Source organism: Phanerochaete carnosa (genome assembly GCF_000300595.1).
Source record: "Phanerochaete carnosa HHB-10118-sp unplaced genomic scaffold PHACAscaffold_10, whole genome shotgun sequence".
NCBI lineage: Eukaryota > Fungi > Basidiomycota > Agaricomycetes > Polyporales > Phanerochaetaceae > Phanerochaete > Phanerochaete carnosa.
In genome coordinates this window covers 1,526,478-1,541,927 of record NW_006767637.1, presented here as the reverse complement: position 1 = coordinate 1,541,927, position 15,450 = coordinate 1,526,478, and the positions used below count along the sequence as shown (strand labels likewise).

General features: G+C 48.5%; 4 protein-coding genes across 4 annotated transcripts; 2 read left to right on the top strand and 2 right to left on the bottom strand.

Annotated features, from left to right (window-relative positions):
- Positions 1-20: 20 nt before the first annotated feature.
- On the bottom strand, positions 21-3,079 carry PHACADRAFT_263327 (uncharacterized protein; the record flags this gene model as incomplete). Its single annotated transcript, XM_007400374.1, has 13 exons — positions 21-529; positions 731-808; positions 866-911; positions 970-1,004; positions 1,060-1,161; positions 1,216-1,531; positions 2,111-2,178; positions 2,234-2,386; positions 2,484-2,518; positions 2,582-2,646; positions 2,705-2,817; positions 2,874-2,990; positions 3,038-3,079. The coding sequence occupies 13 exons, from the start codon at positions 3,077-3,079 to the stop codon at positions 113-115; spliced, it is 1,587 nt and encodes a 528-aa protein (XP_007400436.1). The 3' UTR covers positions 21-112.
- A 1,780-nt stretch (positions 3,080-4,859) lies between these two features.
- On the top strand, positions 4,860-7,810 carry PHACADRAFT_200111 (uncharacterized protein; the record flags this gene model as incomplete). Its single annotated transcript, XM_007400373.1, has 3 exons — positions 4,860-4,959; positions 6,919-6,999; positions 7,065-7,810. 3 exons carry the CDS (start codon positions 4,860-4,862, stop codon positions 7,808-7,810), a joined length of 927 nt encoding a protein of 308 aa, XP_007400435.1.
- Positions 7,811-8,510: 700 nt separating this feature from the next.
- Positions 8,511-9,428, top strand: PHACADRAFT_103520 (uncharacterized protein; the record flags this gene model as incomplete). The annotated part of the gene is made up of 2 exons (XM_007400372.1): positions 8,511-8,891; positions 8,982-9,428. The coding sequence occupies 2 exons, from the start codon at positions 8,511-8,513 to the stop codon at positions 9,426-9,428; spliced, it is 828 nt and encodes a 275-aa protein (XP_007400434.1).
- Positions 9,429-13,853: 4,425 nt separating this feature from the next.
- Positions 13,854-14,396, bottom strand: PHACADRAFT_200107 (uncharacterized protein; the record flags this gene model as incomplete). The annotated part of the gene is made up of 1 exon (XM_007400371.1): positions 13,854-14,396. One exon carries the CDS (start codon positions 14,394-14,396, stop codon positions 13,854-13,856), a length of 543 nt encoding a protein of 180 aa, XP_007400433.1.
- Positions 14,397-15,450: the final 1,054 nt, after the last annotated feature.

Sequence of the window (15,450 nt, the reverse complement as noted above, 5' to 3'; positions counted from 1 at the left end):
ATGCTTCAGATACATGACAGCGGAGCAGGGTATTCTATGCTAGGGTCCGTGAGCTCCATGGTCACATACAACGACGATTACAGCACTGTGTGCCTATATCATGCAACCAAAATCAAGAACTGGCGTCCTGTAAGTCATTCGTTGCCTGCAGTGCGCGTAGACGAACGAGGACCTGCTCCATATTAGGCCGATCCTCAGGTTTCTGGTTCCAGGTGTCTCCCATGAGCTCCCACAGCTCGTCCGTGACGAGCGCGTGCAGGGGCCGCTCCGGCAGTACTCCGATCGTGATCTGCTTCAGGATTCGCCCCCCACCCCGGAAGTTGTCGTAGGGCTCCCGCCCACTCAGCAGCTCGTACATGATCATGCCGAACGCCCAGGCATCAAGCTTTGCGCACGGCCGTCGGTACGCGTCCGCTAGATCCGGCGCCGTCCAGTTCGTGTCAAACTCCCGCCGGGTAGACACCACCTTGTCCTCCTCGGTATCGGCATCTAGCTTTCCACGTTGGAAACCGGTGATGAGGGCTTCACCCTGCGTTGCTGATCGTCAGTCCTGTTGAAGCATACGTACATAAGTTCAGAAAGCTACGGACCTCGTTGGAGACCAGAATGTTCCGCTTAGCTAAATGTCAGCACCACTGGATCTCCAGGTTCAAATGCGAATGATGGAACTTACGCGCTTACGCCTTTAACTGAAATCGGGGCGTCAACCATGCGGACAAAAGTGACATACAGCATACAACCACGTACGATTCCCATGTACGATGCCAAGGCCATGCAGATATATCAAGCCTTCAGCTGCGCCAATCAACTTACCAGGGTTTGTGTCAGCGTGTCAAACACTAATAACACCCAGGCAAAGACCTACTAAACGAAGCCTGACAGCCAGATCGCCAGGCCTCTTGGTGATGTAGCTGCCAACATTCCGATCTCATTAGCAGGCATTGCAAAGAGACAAATGCGCATGCGCACTCTACGGCATTGCCGTTGTCTTCCCATTCCGAGACCTGATCGACCAATGAAGTATTAGAAAGGAGACTCGGCCAACGGGAAACTCCTTACGATCACAGTATGCGCCAATGCGGTATCGTTGGTCACACCGAAGAAGCGGTGAATGGGTGGATGATTGAACTGCCCCCAGATCAAGGTCTCGGCAAGGAAACGCTGCGACGAGCACGTTTATCAGCATTCGGTAATTTGTTGTTGGGGGGAGCGCACTTCTCTCAGCTCGTCAATATCGGTTACTCCAACCACGTATCTCCTGACCACAACCCGTAAGTGAGATGTCAGCCGGATTGTAGAGCAGGTAAAAACAACAAAACTGACCCTGCGGCCTTTGTAGTTGCCGATGTGGATCTGGGTCCGGGCGTTGCCAGTGGACTCCTTATATTGCCCGTTGGGTGCCTTTATGACGAAAATCTCGTCTTTCAGGTCAGGAACAACCGATCGTACCCCCGTCCGTTTCTCATAGTCCGCAACGGCAGACCGGATCTCAGGCAGGGTGATGTTCCGGATAGTGATGTGCGGGCCGGGCCTCAAAGCCTCCAAGCCCGCCAAGCCCGGCCCAAAAAGCCTGGCCCGAGTCAAGCCCGGCAGCGGGCTCAAGGCCGGGCTCGGAGCGTAGTCAAGCCCAAGCCCGGCCCGGAAGCCCAGGCTTGGGTGTGCTGGCTCCGTTACCGTTCCCTGAGTTCAGAATGAGGAGAGAGCGACCTAATATGCACATAGAAGACAAAATGTAGATATTCTAGATATAACAGCTCCCGCCGAGCACGATTGTGCGTCACCATCTGGTGCCTGCCGTAGGCGCACGCTCGTGGACTTCGCTGCGACTCGACTTGTTCCGCAGATGTAGATCTTCTGAAGGTTATAATTTAGTGAGTACATGCAGTATTAATCTACTACACCCAAATACATTCCCTTTTGATAGCACCGGAACACTCGTTGTATTGTGAGCAAGCCCGGGCTTAAGCCCAAGGCTTGGGCCGGGCTCGGGCTCGGCTCGGGCTCAGGGCTCGGCTCGACGTCGCCACAAGCCCAAGCCCGGGCTTTGAGCCCAAGCCGGGCCCGCACATCACTAGTTCCGGAATCCTGAATTGATGAGGTCCTGATCCACTCATTCATCTTTGTAGCATTAGGGGTAGGCACCTGACTGGGCTTGCCAGCCTGGGCTTCGAATTCTTTCTACATCTACTTCATGCCTTAGCACAATGAAGACAAATTATGCCATGGAACATACCTGCTCTCCCTCGGACTTGCTTAGTCGAGAAGGTGTCGCATGGGCCCGAGCTTGCACTAGGTCTGCCTTCAGCTCTCTTGTAAGCGCCAAATTCTCCTGCCCCTTCTCCAGGACGTGGTTGACCGTGGCATCGCCGCTCATCGTGGCGCGAGTCTGCCATAAGGTGTCAGTGACACGACATGTAGGAACATTTTACTCATGAACTACCCATCTTGAAGAGCTCATGGAAGTGCTTCATGTCGTCCTCCACGGTGTTCAGTTCACGTTTGACCTTCTCGGCGCCCCCTGTCGTGCATATATGAGCACCCATGAACAAGAGAACAGCCAAATGTGGATCAAATAATGTACACAATAGTTTCCAACGCAATCTTGAGGATATCTTTGTGACTCTGAGCATTATGTCCTCGAAGCGCCTGCAGCCCTTGTGTGAGGATGATTGTTGGAAGAGCTGAGACAAGATCTTGAACATACATGCTCTGCTCGCTAGCAACCTCAGCCAATTCAGTGTTGTCGACAACCTTTGCCCATTCTTCGAATTCTTGCGCCCAGTCGCCACATTTGTTTGCAAGCGCGGTGCACTCTTTCTTCGCGGAGCTCTCAGCGTCAGTGACCGTGAAGACGAAGGTGCGTTGTTGTATACCTTGCAGTATTTCGAGTACTTTAGGCGTTGCTGGAAGGCCTGCAAAGTCTTGCTGAGTTCGGTAATCGCAGGCACGTTCGAACAATCGGCAAAAGTGGCAAAGGCGTTAACGGCAGCCTCGGCCACAGCGACATGTCCGCGCCGTCGACGGCATTCATGCAGACCATCAAGTAGCAAATAACGAGAGGGCGAGAGTCGGGGGCCATGGTAGAGGATGAGCAACTGGGTCCAGGACACATTGCAGTATACTGTTATGACAGAGGTTTCTTTGCAAGCCTGAAGCTTGTCCGGTCGCCTTATCCGCAGATGAGGTTAGAACAGAATAAAGAAACGTGAATTTACGAAAGAGCTGAAAGCTGAGATACTATGGTACATGCACGGGATATTTATACTACTGCTCAACCTAACCTAAGGACTAGTCTACTAGTCAAAGGGACTGCGGGTGAGTCAGGAAAGCTGCGCTGTATGAGTCGAAAGTGCGTCATACTACTAGACTAGAGTCAGAGATGAAAGAGGAAATGATATCCCACGCCACCATGCCCATCATAACATATACAAGTACTGCCTCTGGTATCTGGTCCTTGTAAGTGTGGCATTGCATCAATGCTGTCATCCATGACAGGCGCTGCAGCACTGCCAGTGGCCAGTACAATAAAGGAGGCTGATGTTGCCCATCTGCAGCTGTTCGTCGTCAGACCGTGAACCAGGACAAGGTATTTAGTAATCAAAGAGTGCCTAGATACGCATGAACAACGCTTTTGCTTAATTCATGCAAACAACTCACCTGCCGCCGTCATACGAGGCAAGCTATGGATCCTCAGGTTATTGTATGCGGTGTGAATCATACAGCTATGTCGTAACCTCGAGGCTGGCAGGCGATGCATGATCATGATCTAATATAATAAAACACCTCGGGCGTCAAATCCCCGAGACAAAGAGGCACTCTCATTGGCCAGTGATCCCTCTCAAGAGCAAAGCTATAAGAACATGGATGGAAAAGGATCAGCGGAATGAGATTCTCATTTACTGGTGCCCAAGCCACGTAGGAATTAAATACAACGAAGAGGTAGACAAGGAAGCGAAAGAAGCTGCAAAACTCCACCTACCACTTCATAGGTGTATGCTAGGCAATGCATCATGGAGGAAGAAGTTACAGTGTGGAGGAGATGCATTGTAACAGATGAGAAATACAGAGGACATGGCCTGCTTGGTGGTGATGACATCAAGCAGGTAAAATCAATTAAATATATGTCTGACTCCTGGTTCCTGCAGTGATCAGGGAACAAAAACAGAGAGATGGCAAGGCTCACTTGCATCATGTCTGGACACGCACCGATTGGTGCCTTCAGACGGAAATTTAACTTGGACGGATCACTAAAATGTTGGTATTGCTGGCACACAGACAAAAAAGAAATAGACGAAACTAGGGACCACATCCTCTATGAGTGTAAGAGATGGGATCGGGGATATTGGAAGGACAAGTCCGTACGAGACAATCCAAAGTATGATGGAAAGTGCATATCTCACAGGCTCAGTTTGACTGGGAAATGTGGGAAATAGAGGATCTCTGATTACGGGCAGACAATAAATACGACCAGGCCGATGCACTGGTAGACATGCATAACGACCTGGAAACAAGAAAGAGAGTATTGGGGAAGAATTGGGATGACGTCTACTACTTCATCCGACTCAATCCCATGGCAGCCACATTTGAGTGGTCGGACCTTGTTGAAAAAGCCTCAGAGGACTGAGTGCAAGGGCCTAGACTTTACGAAGTCGGTCCACATCTGGAAAGCCATGGCACACACTCGATGGCGTAGAGCAGCATGCCATAAGTATGTGCAGAACCTCGAGAAGAGCGTAAAAGCAGAATATTTCCACAAAGCACGTGAACGTGACGATGCCAATGTGGATGAATATGGATGGTACAAAGACTTCCCCAAGCCTGACGTACTTGAACGTCGATTCACTCAGTAGTACAGCCACATGCTGGTTATCCAGTACAAGAAAACGTTCAGCGACTGGTCACTGGGCACGCCATCGAGTGGGATGGAAGAAGATTTTGCGAGGGAGTTCAGGTACCGAGGTAAATATTACACCTTGGTGCCCAGACAACAGTGTGACGTCAGAGATGACGAGGTGCCGCCCGCAGATGTGGATGACTGGGGCAACCAGATAGACGAGGTTCACCAGTGAAAATACACTGGTGTAGGCCTTGTCAACAGAGCGTCAGGATGGACACTCGAACTGGCCATTGCTTTGCCCAATGGCCAGAGGTAGGTAGTGTTTATTTAAATGCTCAGTGGCTATGGACTGTGCAAGTATACTAGGAAATCTAGTAGCAGCCAGGGCTGGAGCTCTAGAGCCAGGGTTTATCATGCCGACGTGGTGCCCGTTATCATAAAGAAAAGGTTAGGATAAGAAAAGTAAGTTAAAAAAAATGAGGTTTGGTATAAAGAAGATTCTAGGAGAAATCCTAGAAGGTTACTTTTTAATAAAAGAGAATGGAGTTTGGTCTGTTCTAAACTAAAAGCAAGAAGGGTATAGTATGAAATACTTAGATTTGGTTTTTCCAATCTTTTCTTTCCAGGGTTCACTGGGTTAGCCTTTCAACCAAGCTATCCTGGTGTTCGTGGAGGACTAATTCAAAGACCACCTACTAATCTGCTTAAGTACTCTAAAGCCTCACTTGCCTGTTTACAAGGGACTTTTTAAGGAATCTTACAAGATGGGCTGTAAGGAGGTTTGGTTAGTAGCTTAAGGACTAGCTACTTGGGTTAGTTCAATAGGGTTTTTAGATAAGTAAGATAAGAGGGTAACAAAGACAAGTTAATGTCTTGGTTAACTTAATAAGCTTTGGCTAGTAAGGACAATTTAATGTCCTTAGAGGATTTGTATAACTTGAAGCAGTCTGAAGCTTTCAATTTAGAGTTGAAGATCAAGAATAGAATTAATCTCTTTACTGCTAGTCTAATTACTGTAAGCTCTACAGGAGACGTACCACAGTCTCAAATAATGACGCCACTAGCTCTCGCAGTCTAGGGTTAGTCAAATAGTGAACTCGTGCACTATACCAAGGGCGTTTCCCTTCAGGTTATTTGAAAGTCAAAGGCTCTACTGTGCCCAAGGAATTTCCTAGGCTTTAAAGAAAGGAGTCTATTCTCTGAGAGCTAAAGAGCTCAGGGGATTAACTGCAGGTTTGCTGCTAGCTAAATCCTTGAGAGTGTGTGTGGTGCTTGGTGGGTTGGTGTGTTTGTGTTCTTTTTGCTCTCAGAGAACCTCTCCTATTTATACCTTTCAGCCTGTTGTTCCTTAGCCAATAGCAAAACTGGCTCTTCTATTCTACTGTAATTACTAAGCTACTTCTACTTTTATTAATAAGCATTTTGTCTGTATTAGTCAGCCTTCTGCCTGTTTTACTAACATATTGGTAAGCTATTACTAATGTTTGTTAGAGTATTACTATATTTTGGTAATTCATAGCTGTTGAGCATATACCTTTACTAAGCATAGTTTCTAGATTACTAAGAAGCTGAGTCATATTATTAGTGATTGATTCACTTTTAGTAAGCTTGAGTGTTTATGCTTGCTTTGCAGCTTTGAGTAAGCGGTTTCTTTTTGATTTGAATACCTATTATTCCTTTAGTTTTCCTATACTTATAGTTATGGTGCATGACATCGTGCGAGGCCAGCGCCATCTGGGTGGCGTTGCGACCGAGCAGCCTAGGGTGATGGGTAACTGGTGGGGAGTACTGATATCAGACACTTAGTGTCAGAACTGGGCGATTACGTCATTGCCCTGTACGGACTAATGGGGATATCATCACATGACCCCTCTATTATCTTGTAGTAATACGACATCTGATTACTCATGCTTAGTATACATGCTTACGCTCACAGTACCATAGGTCTTATAGCGGTATCAGAGGTCCTGACTCACATGTATATATACTGGCCCTGTAGCACAGAATAAAGCAAGAGTTCAGTCGCACTTTCACAGGTTATGAGCCCCGGCCTCACGGCCAATCTACCCCCACTCTACTAGTCTCATTGCTGAAGAAGACCCCTTGGGAAACCTCGGTCCCCTTCACCCAGTTTAAACAAAGTTTATCCACGCAGTTTACGAGTAAGTCTCATTGCGTGCTAGTGGCAGACGGAGCGCTCACGCGTTCATTCCTGCATAATTTCTAGTGCCAAAGGATTTACCCGCTCGTCCCCCTCACTCCGTTTTCCAGCGGTACAAGCACTCCGCCGGCTATGCACCCACCTCTGGCAACGCCAACGACCCCGTCGAGACCATCCCGTATGGTAAACGCCGCGGCAAAGAACTTCGCCTGCTGACTCCAGCGCTCACCCTCCCGTTCCCTCCGAACTCACACGAGGGCAGGCACCTACGTCGTGAACAATTCTGCGAGCATTACGCGACCGACAAGGCTGACTTCGAGCAGCGTCTAGCTGCACGCAAAATTCAACAGGCGCGCGAACGGATCCTCGCCGGTCCGTCAAAGCTGACACTCGAGCAGCGTCTCGCTGCCATCCCACCGGCGACACATACGCCGATCGCCCCGAAGTCGATACTCATCAACTTCGACAAGCACACTTCCGCCGACCTCATCCTCATCTTCACACCGAAGTTCGATGGCACGCTCAAACGCCTCGACGTCTTCGAGACCCTCGAGCTCGACGACCTCAACTCCGACCGAGTCCGCAATCTCCGCCGACTCATTGAGCAGCTTACGCGCATCAAGCGCTGCCTAGCGGACGTCTGCAACATCGTCAAATACGAGGAGTGGCGTAAGTGGAAATTAGGGTGTAGAGAAATAGAGGATATCTCGTTCAAAGGGCTACGCAAGAACATAGCCCGGATTGTACAAGCGCTCAGCGCAGTTTACGTGAACGGATATTTTGACGCGGTTAGGTTTTACGAGAACAAGTAGATACTTTGTACACAACACTATTGTAACAATCAGAGAAAAGTTCTACTCAGAAACCTGACTACTGTGTGTTTATCCTAAGCGACAACAAGCGTCGTAGTTTATCTGGTCCCTTCGTCCAATTCTAACTCTATCCACCTCTCGGCTAAATCGGCTTAGCTGGAATAAGTGGTTCGCTCAATAGCGTTCACAATCACTACCTCTCAGGAGACAAATACGGTACCTGAAACCGTAGAGACAAAACAGGAATCCGTCACAGAATTCAGACAGCGACTGAATATAATAGACGACGTAGAAACTCCGTGGGAATCATTAACAGCACACAAACAATACGTTGAGGTGTTGTTAACCCTGTACTACTTCAATTACGTCCAACAACTGTCGAGCTATAACGCTTCAGCAGAGTTAACAAACCACGACGAAGACATCATACATACCTTCTTTCCCACATCTTCTGATACATATTCAGAAGCATACGCCTGTTACCTAGAACAGGAAGATATTGCGGAAGATCTATACTATAGACCAATCAATCAGCTATACGATCTCGCATTCTTGAAAGAAGATTGGGAATCACTTCGAGCGACACAAGCCAAATCATACGAGCTCGATCTCAGTGAATTCTTTTACGACGTCAGGTTAACTCAAAAGGAACGTGAAACACTCTACGCATACACTTGCCTCCTCTTTGTACACGATAACAATGTCATCCTCTTTTGACCCGACCAAGCTCGCCACATCTACCATCTCGCAATTTGATGGCACCAACTATAAAAAGTGGTCCGACGTGATCCGAGCCTTCCTGCGCTACCAGGGCGTCTGGTACTTGATCCAGGGATACGGCTCCACAGCGACCGTTCCTGTCCCTGGTCTGGCTAGACCAATAGCTGCGACAGACACACCCACGGCTACGGAAATTGCAGCTCAAGCTGCATGGGATGAGAAAAACGACAAGGCGCTGGGAATCATCCAGCTCTACGTCGCGCAAAACCTTCGTCATCTCGTCGATGACAAGTTCTTGGCCCTGGACGCATGGACCGCGATCAAGGCCGGCTACGAAAAACCCGGAGCGGTAGGCGCATTTGTCGCCTTCCAGAAGCTGTTCAATGCACAGCTTTCTGACAGCTCCGTGCTCGGCCCACAACTTGACGTGCTCACAGAGCAGTCCAACCAGGTCAACGTGGCGGGAATAGAGGTCAAACCTCAGCTCCTTGCTCTGCTCATGATCAATGCTCTCCCCAAGTCGTACCAGACCATCGCTGGTACAATTCTCACTACGCAGACTGATGTTACGCTGCTCACAGCGGCACTCATCAAGCCCAAGATTGTCGAGGAGGAACAGCGCCGCGTTGCGAACCGCACTCAGATTGCGCGGGTCTCGAAGGCGCCTCTTCTTGACAACAAATGTGAGAAGTGTGGTCGCAAGAATCACACAACGGAGCAGCACTGGGACACAAAGCCGGTGAATTCTGGCTCGAGTTCCGGTAACGGCAACAACACGCAGCAGCAGCAGCAGGATGGTGGAAAGCGCAAGAAGGAAAAAGGAAAGGGCAAAGCGAAGGACAATACCGCAATGACCACACAGACTGTAAATACCATACGAATAGTCGATAGTAGCTAAGATCGAAGAGGAATCCATTTCTGTTTCTCTTTATGCTACGGGTGTCAAGTCTAAGTGGATGGTCGACAGCGGTTGTACAACACATGTCACACCGTACAAAACTGACTTCATTTGGTATCATGAATTCCTTAAGCCAGGTCATGCACACACGGCCGGCAAAGGTCAAACTATCGAAATTAAAGGTCACAGTGAAATCGCTCTGTGACATCGTCTTACAGACGGACGAGTTCAGCATATCCGGTTAGAAACTGTATTATACGTATCGGAAGCAGCAGAACGGTTCTTTGCACCCAGAATGCCACTCAATAACGGTCACCGTATTGAGATGGATGGCAAGAAGTTTAAGTTACTCCGCGGGTCAGACCCAACACAGCGGACAGTTTTAATGGAGGGCGAATATGAAAAGTCGTCAGGTTTATATTGGCTAGAAGCTGAAGTTCTCACTAGGACCAGCGAGATTAAGCCAGGAACATTAATGTCGGTCAAATCCGACAATCCATATACTTTGTGGCACTGTCGCTTCGGACACGCCGGGAAGAAGTCAGTTACACAACTACCTGGCAATGTCAAAGGCGTCCCGGATAAGATCTCAGCTCCAACCAGGAATACTTCCTGCGATGGGTGCGAATTCAGGAAGTCTCGTCGCGATGCATTTCCTGCATCTAACAGTCGTGCGGATCATCCCCTCGACTTAATTCACATGGATCTTGTCAAATATCCGTCGTTATCACTCGACGGGTACAAGTTTGCCCTTACCACCCTCGACGACTATTCCTCATTTGGTTTAGTCTGGTATCTGAAACGAAAGTCTGACGCCTTCTCTGCCTTCAAGCAATTCGTCGCTTGGGCAGAGACACAGGCCAAGCGAAAGCTCAAGGCTATACGTTCGGACCGTGGGGGGGAGTTTTTAGGCCGCGAATTTGACGATTTCCTAGCAGAACGCGGAATAGAGCGTCAACTATCAGTGGCGTGAACACCACAACAGAATGGCAGAGCAGAACGCTGGCAACAGACCATTCAGAATAAGGCAGAAGCTATGCGACATCATGCTGGCATGACATCTGGGTTCTGGAAGCTAGCATCGGAAACAGCAGTACACATATACAATCGACAACCTCTGCGCCGTCATCAATGGAAGCCGCCCATCACTAAATGGAATGGCACTGTTCCGGACGTATCGTACTTTTGAGTATGGGGCTGCAAAGCCTACGTCCACACACATAAGGATGCGAGGGTCAATAAGCTACAGCCAAAGGCTAAAGTAATGATCTTTGTCGGGTACGAAATCGGTACAAAGGGTTACCGATTCTGGGATCCAACTGCCCGGACCATCGTTGTGTCACGCGACGTCACCTTCGATGAGTCTTCCTTTCCCAAGCGAGACGAAAGGCCTCGTGAGCCTGGAACGTCTCAGGATCCAATTCCACCTGTCTTACCCGACCTGCCGAACCCGGACTTAACCAGTCCGGATGACTTCACACCTGATAATCAACCCCCCGACAACGCACATCCACAACCGCGGCAAGACGAACCGCAACAAAAGGATGATGACGAAGTCAATGACGATCCAGCAGATTGTTATGAACAATATCGAAGCCCAACTCCGGAACCATACGAACATCCGGAGATACCATTTGTTCCCGGTCCACCTCCTGGACAACCTCCACCTCAGAGAGAACAATATCGTCCTCGTCAGAGTGGACAAGCCAGTCCATCTTGTCAGGCAGCACCACCTGCTCCTGATATTAGGCAACGATGGAATCTCGAACCACAACCTGTGCCTCATCCGGCCAGGCCACAGTGCAAGAATGCAGGCCAACACCGTGTTCCCGATAACAGCTATGGTGACGTCCCACCTACAGAAGCATGGCGTCAACAGGAACGAGATATCCAACGTGATCAACGAGAAGAACGAGAAGCACGTAAACAACGAGAAGAACGAGAAGCACGTAAACAACGTGAAGCCTCTCCAATGGAAGTCGACGATCAACTTCGTCGGAATTTATTCCAATGGATATGTCATGCTCACCAGCCTGACCCCACTACGTACCACGAGGCAATGTCTCGCCCAGATGCGAAACAGTGGGAGATCGAGATGAAGGAGGAACTCAAGTCTCAGGAGGAGAATTCCACATGGATTCTGGTCAACAGACCGAACAACCGGAGAATTGTAAAATGCAAATGGGTTTATGTGATCAAGCCCAACGGCTGTTATAAGGCATGTCTCGTGGCCAAAGGATTCACACAGATAGAGGGGATAGACTTTCAGGAAACCTTCTCTCCCGTCGCACTCTATGAAGCTATATGCTTCTTACTCGCACATGCCACACTCAAAGATTGGGAAATTGAGGCAATGAATATCAAAACGGCCTTCCTGTATGGCAAGCTTGACGAGGAGATTTACATGGAACAACCAGAAGGTTTTGTGAAGAAAGGACAAGAAAAGATGGTGTGTCGATTAAAGAAGGCAATCTATGGTTTACGCCAAGCCTCACGCACCTGAAACGAGAAGCTACACACTACGCTACTCAAAAATGGATTCAAACGCACGCGCTCAGACGCTGGCGTTTATGTTGACGACCTTCTATCAATGGGTCCAAGTTTACCCAAGATCCAACGAGTGAAGAAAGTTCTTGCAGAGAAATTCCAAATGCGAGATCTTAGAGCCGCTAGTACATTCCTTGGAATGCAGATCACTTGTGATAGAAACAACAGGTGTCTGGAAATTGACCAACAGTCGTATACCGAAGGAATCCTATCTCGGTTCCAGATGCACAACTCAAAACCTTGCCGCACACTGCTGCCCGAAGGCATACATCTCGAGAAGGCTGCGGAAACATATACCGCTACCGATGCACTCCGCCATCACTACCAGTCCATGATTGGTAGTCTCATCTATTTGATGATTGGTTCACGACCCGATATCGCCTGGGGAGTCACACGACTCTCACAATACATGCAAAACCCTATGTCACAGCACGTAGAAGCCACGAAGCATATCTTCCGGTATCTCCGTCATACCACCAAGTATTGTATCCGGTACTCTGGCTCAAATCAGTCAGGTTTGATAGGGTATTCAGACGCAGACTGGGGCGAAAATCGGGACAACCGGCGATCAACAACCGGTTTCGTTTTCCTAATGGCCGACGGAGCAGTCACATGGGCATCTCGAATGCAGAAGACGGTGGCAAGATCCTCGACGGAAGCCAAATACATGGCACTCTCGGAGGCATGCTCTGAGCTAGCCTGGCTAACGTCACTCCAAAAAGAGTTAGGTTACTTTCCTACTGCACCACCACCTTTGGTAGCAGACAACCAAGGAGGAATCTTTCTCGCAGTCAATCCCGCTCACGACCGAAGGCTCAAGCACATCAACATTCGATATCACTTCATACGCGAATACGTAGAAGAAAAACGAGTGGACATAGTCTACGTTAGTACGGACGAAATGATTGCCAACACGTTAACGAAGCCACTTGGTGCAACGAAATTTGAGCAATTCCGGTCTATGCTAGGCTTGGTCTTCAGTAGATTAGGCAATAACTAGTCGAGTGGGAGTGTCAGAACTGGGCGATTACGTCATTGCCCTGTACGGACTAATGGGGATATCATCACATGACCCCTCTATTATCTTGTAGTAATATGACACCTGATTACTCATGCTTAGTATACATGCTTACGCTCACAGTACCATAGGTCTTATAGCGGTATCAGAGGTCCTGACTCACATGTATATATACTGGCCCTGTAGCACAGAATAAAGCAAGAGTTCAGTCGCACTTTCACACTTAGTAGCTAGTATAGGCCTACATGTACCTCATAGTTGTACGGGCCTTTATAAACATGCAAAAAAAAATCCCTCTCATGAGGCGCCTCTCATAGGGCGCTGCATGCCCAGCCAACCAAAGGTTGGTGGCGGGCGGCGCGTTCCTATGAAGGTTGGGGATGGACAAAAATAAGCAGATCACAAACTCGAACACGATGAAACTCGTTCTCGATCTGAGACACCCAGGAAAGGTGCGCGTGCACGCAACACAAGTGCACAAGATTGCACGAGGCTACACGCAAATGCAAGCACATGCACGTACGTGCACAGCCATGCACTCACGTAAGCCAAAGTGCAACGTAAGCAGACCAAAACTGGGAAGCTTTGGAAAAACTGGAACTCGCATGAGCGCTCCTTACACACCGAAGTGCACATACGTGCACGACCATGCAATCACGTGAGCTAAAGTGCAACATAAGCAGACCAAAACTGGGAAGCTATGTAAAAACTGGAACTCGCATAAACGCTCATGTACGCATTGAAGTGCACGTACGTGCACTTTGGTTCACATCCGTGTCCCTAATGCCACGCTCTAAAACTCAAACTGTCATGCATTGAGCTCGTTCATCCGACTTGCAATTTGAAGTAAACTCGCAATTTTAAGCCTTCGTCTCGTGCACCCTGACTTTGAACTCGCACATCAGAATGTCAAACTCGCCAAGATTGGTCGTAAACTCGCGTCCCATGGTTTCAAACTCGCTCAAGCCGAGCATAAACTCGTGCACCATGATTTTGGTCTCATTCTGACCGATCCTAAACTCGCGCGGCATGATCTTAAACTCGCTCTGACGGACTCTAAACTCGTGTGTCATGATTTTGATCTCGCTCAGACTGATCGAAATCTCGGGTGCAGTGATCATAAACTCGTGTGCTACAATCATAAACTCGCGGGCCGCGATCATAAACTTGCTCGGGCTAATTGTAAACTCGCGGGCCGCGATCATAAACTTGCTCGGGCTAATTGTAAACTCGCGGGCCGCGATCATAAACTCGCTCGGGCTAATTGTAAACTCGCGGCCCACGATCATAAACTCGCTGATTGTAAACTCGCAGGCCCCGATCATAAACTCGCTCCGGCTGATTGTAAACTCGCGGGCCACGATCATAAACTCGCTCAGGCGGATCATAAACTCGCGTGCCATGATCAAAAACTTGCGCAGAGGGATCTTAAACTTGCTCAACCTCGCGCGGATTCACCTTAATCTTGCAACCGTTCACCATGATCTCGCTATCCGTTGTCTAAAACTTGCGCAAACCAATGTGAGAGTCTGGTTGCAAAACCGAAGGTATACAAGTGCACGTGTACGCGCAAGTGAACGAGTTTTCAATCAAACCAAGAACGAGTTTCTGAATTGAAGCGGGAGCGAGTTTTAACCGAATCGAGAACGAGTTTCTGATTGAAGAGGGAGCGAGTTTTGTCCAACTAAGAACGAGTTTCTGATTGAAGTGGGAACGAGTTTTCAATCATATTGATAGCGAGTTTTCAATCAAACTGGGGAGCGGGTTTCAAGTTTTGATCGAGCGAAGAACGAGTTTTCGATCGAAGGAGGAGTGAGTTTTCAATCATATTGATAGCGAGTTTTCAATCAAACTGGGGAGCGGGTTTCAAGTTTTGATCGAGCGAAGAACGAGTTTTCGATCGAAGGAGGAGTGAGTTTTTGATCAAACTGAGAGCGAGTTTGCGATCCAAAGTATCCGAGTTTTCACTACGGGCATTCCCAGATTTCAGGGGGCCCAAAATGTCCCAGACAAGGCATCCAAAATGTAACATTTCAGGAGACTTTCCAGCAACTTTCCCGAGTGCTGAAATGCTCACTTTTCTGTCACTTTTGAGGCAATTTCTCTTGTCGGAAAAGGCTGTCTGTTACGTGCTTTGAAATAAACCCGAAACATCCCAGTTAGGCAGGCTGTACTGGTCATATGAGTGTCCCAGAAATTGCCGGGAAAGCCATCATTACTGATGGCTTTGTAATACATTTCAGGACATCAGGAACAAGTGCTTTCAGAGATTTGGAAATTTAATGGACTAAAAAACTGATGATAGTCCTGAAATACTCTTAAAATGTCTCGAGCAGGTATAATTAAGGTGCTCATAAAATGTATGTAACAAATTACCTTTTATGGTTGCTGAAACTATAGCTGCCATGTCCATTTCAGGCCCATTTCAGGCCCATTTCCTATCTGCCGAAAGGTAAA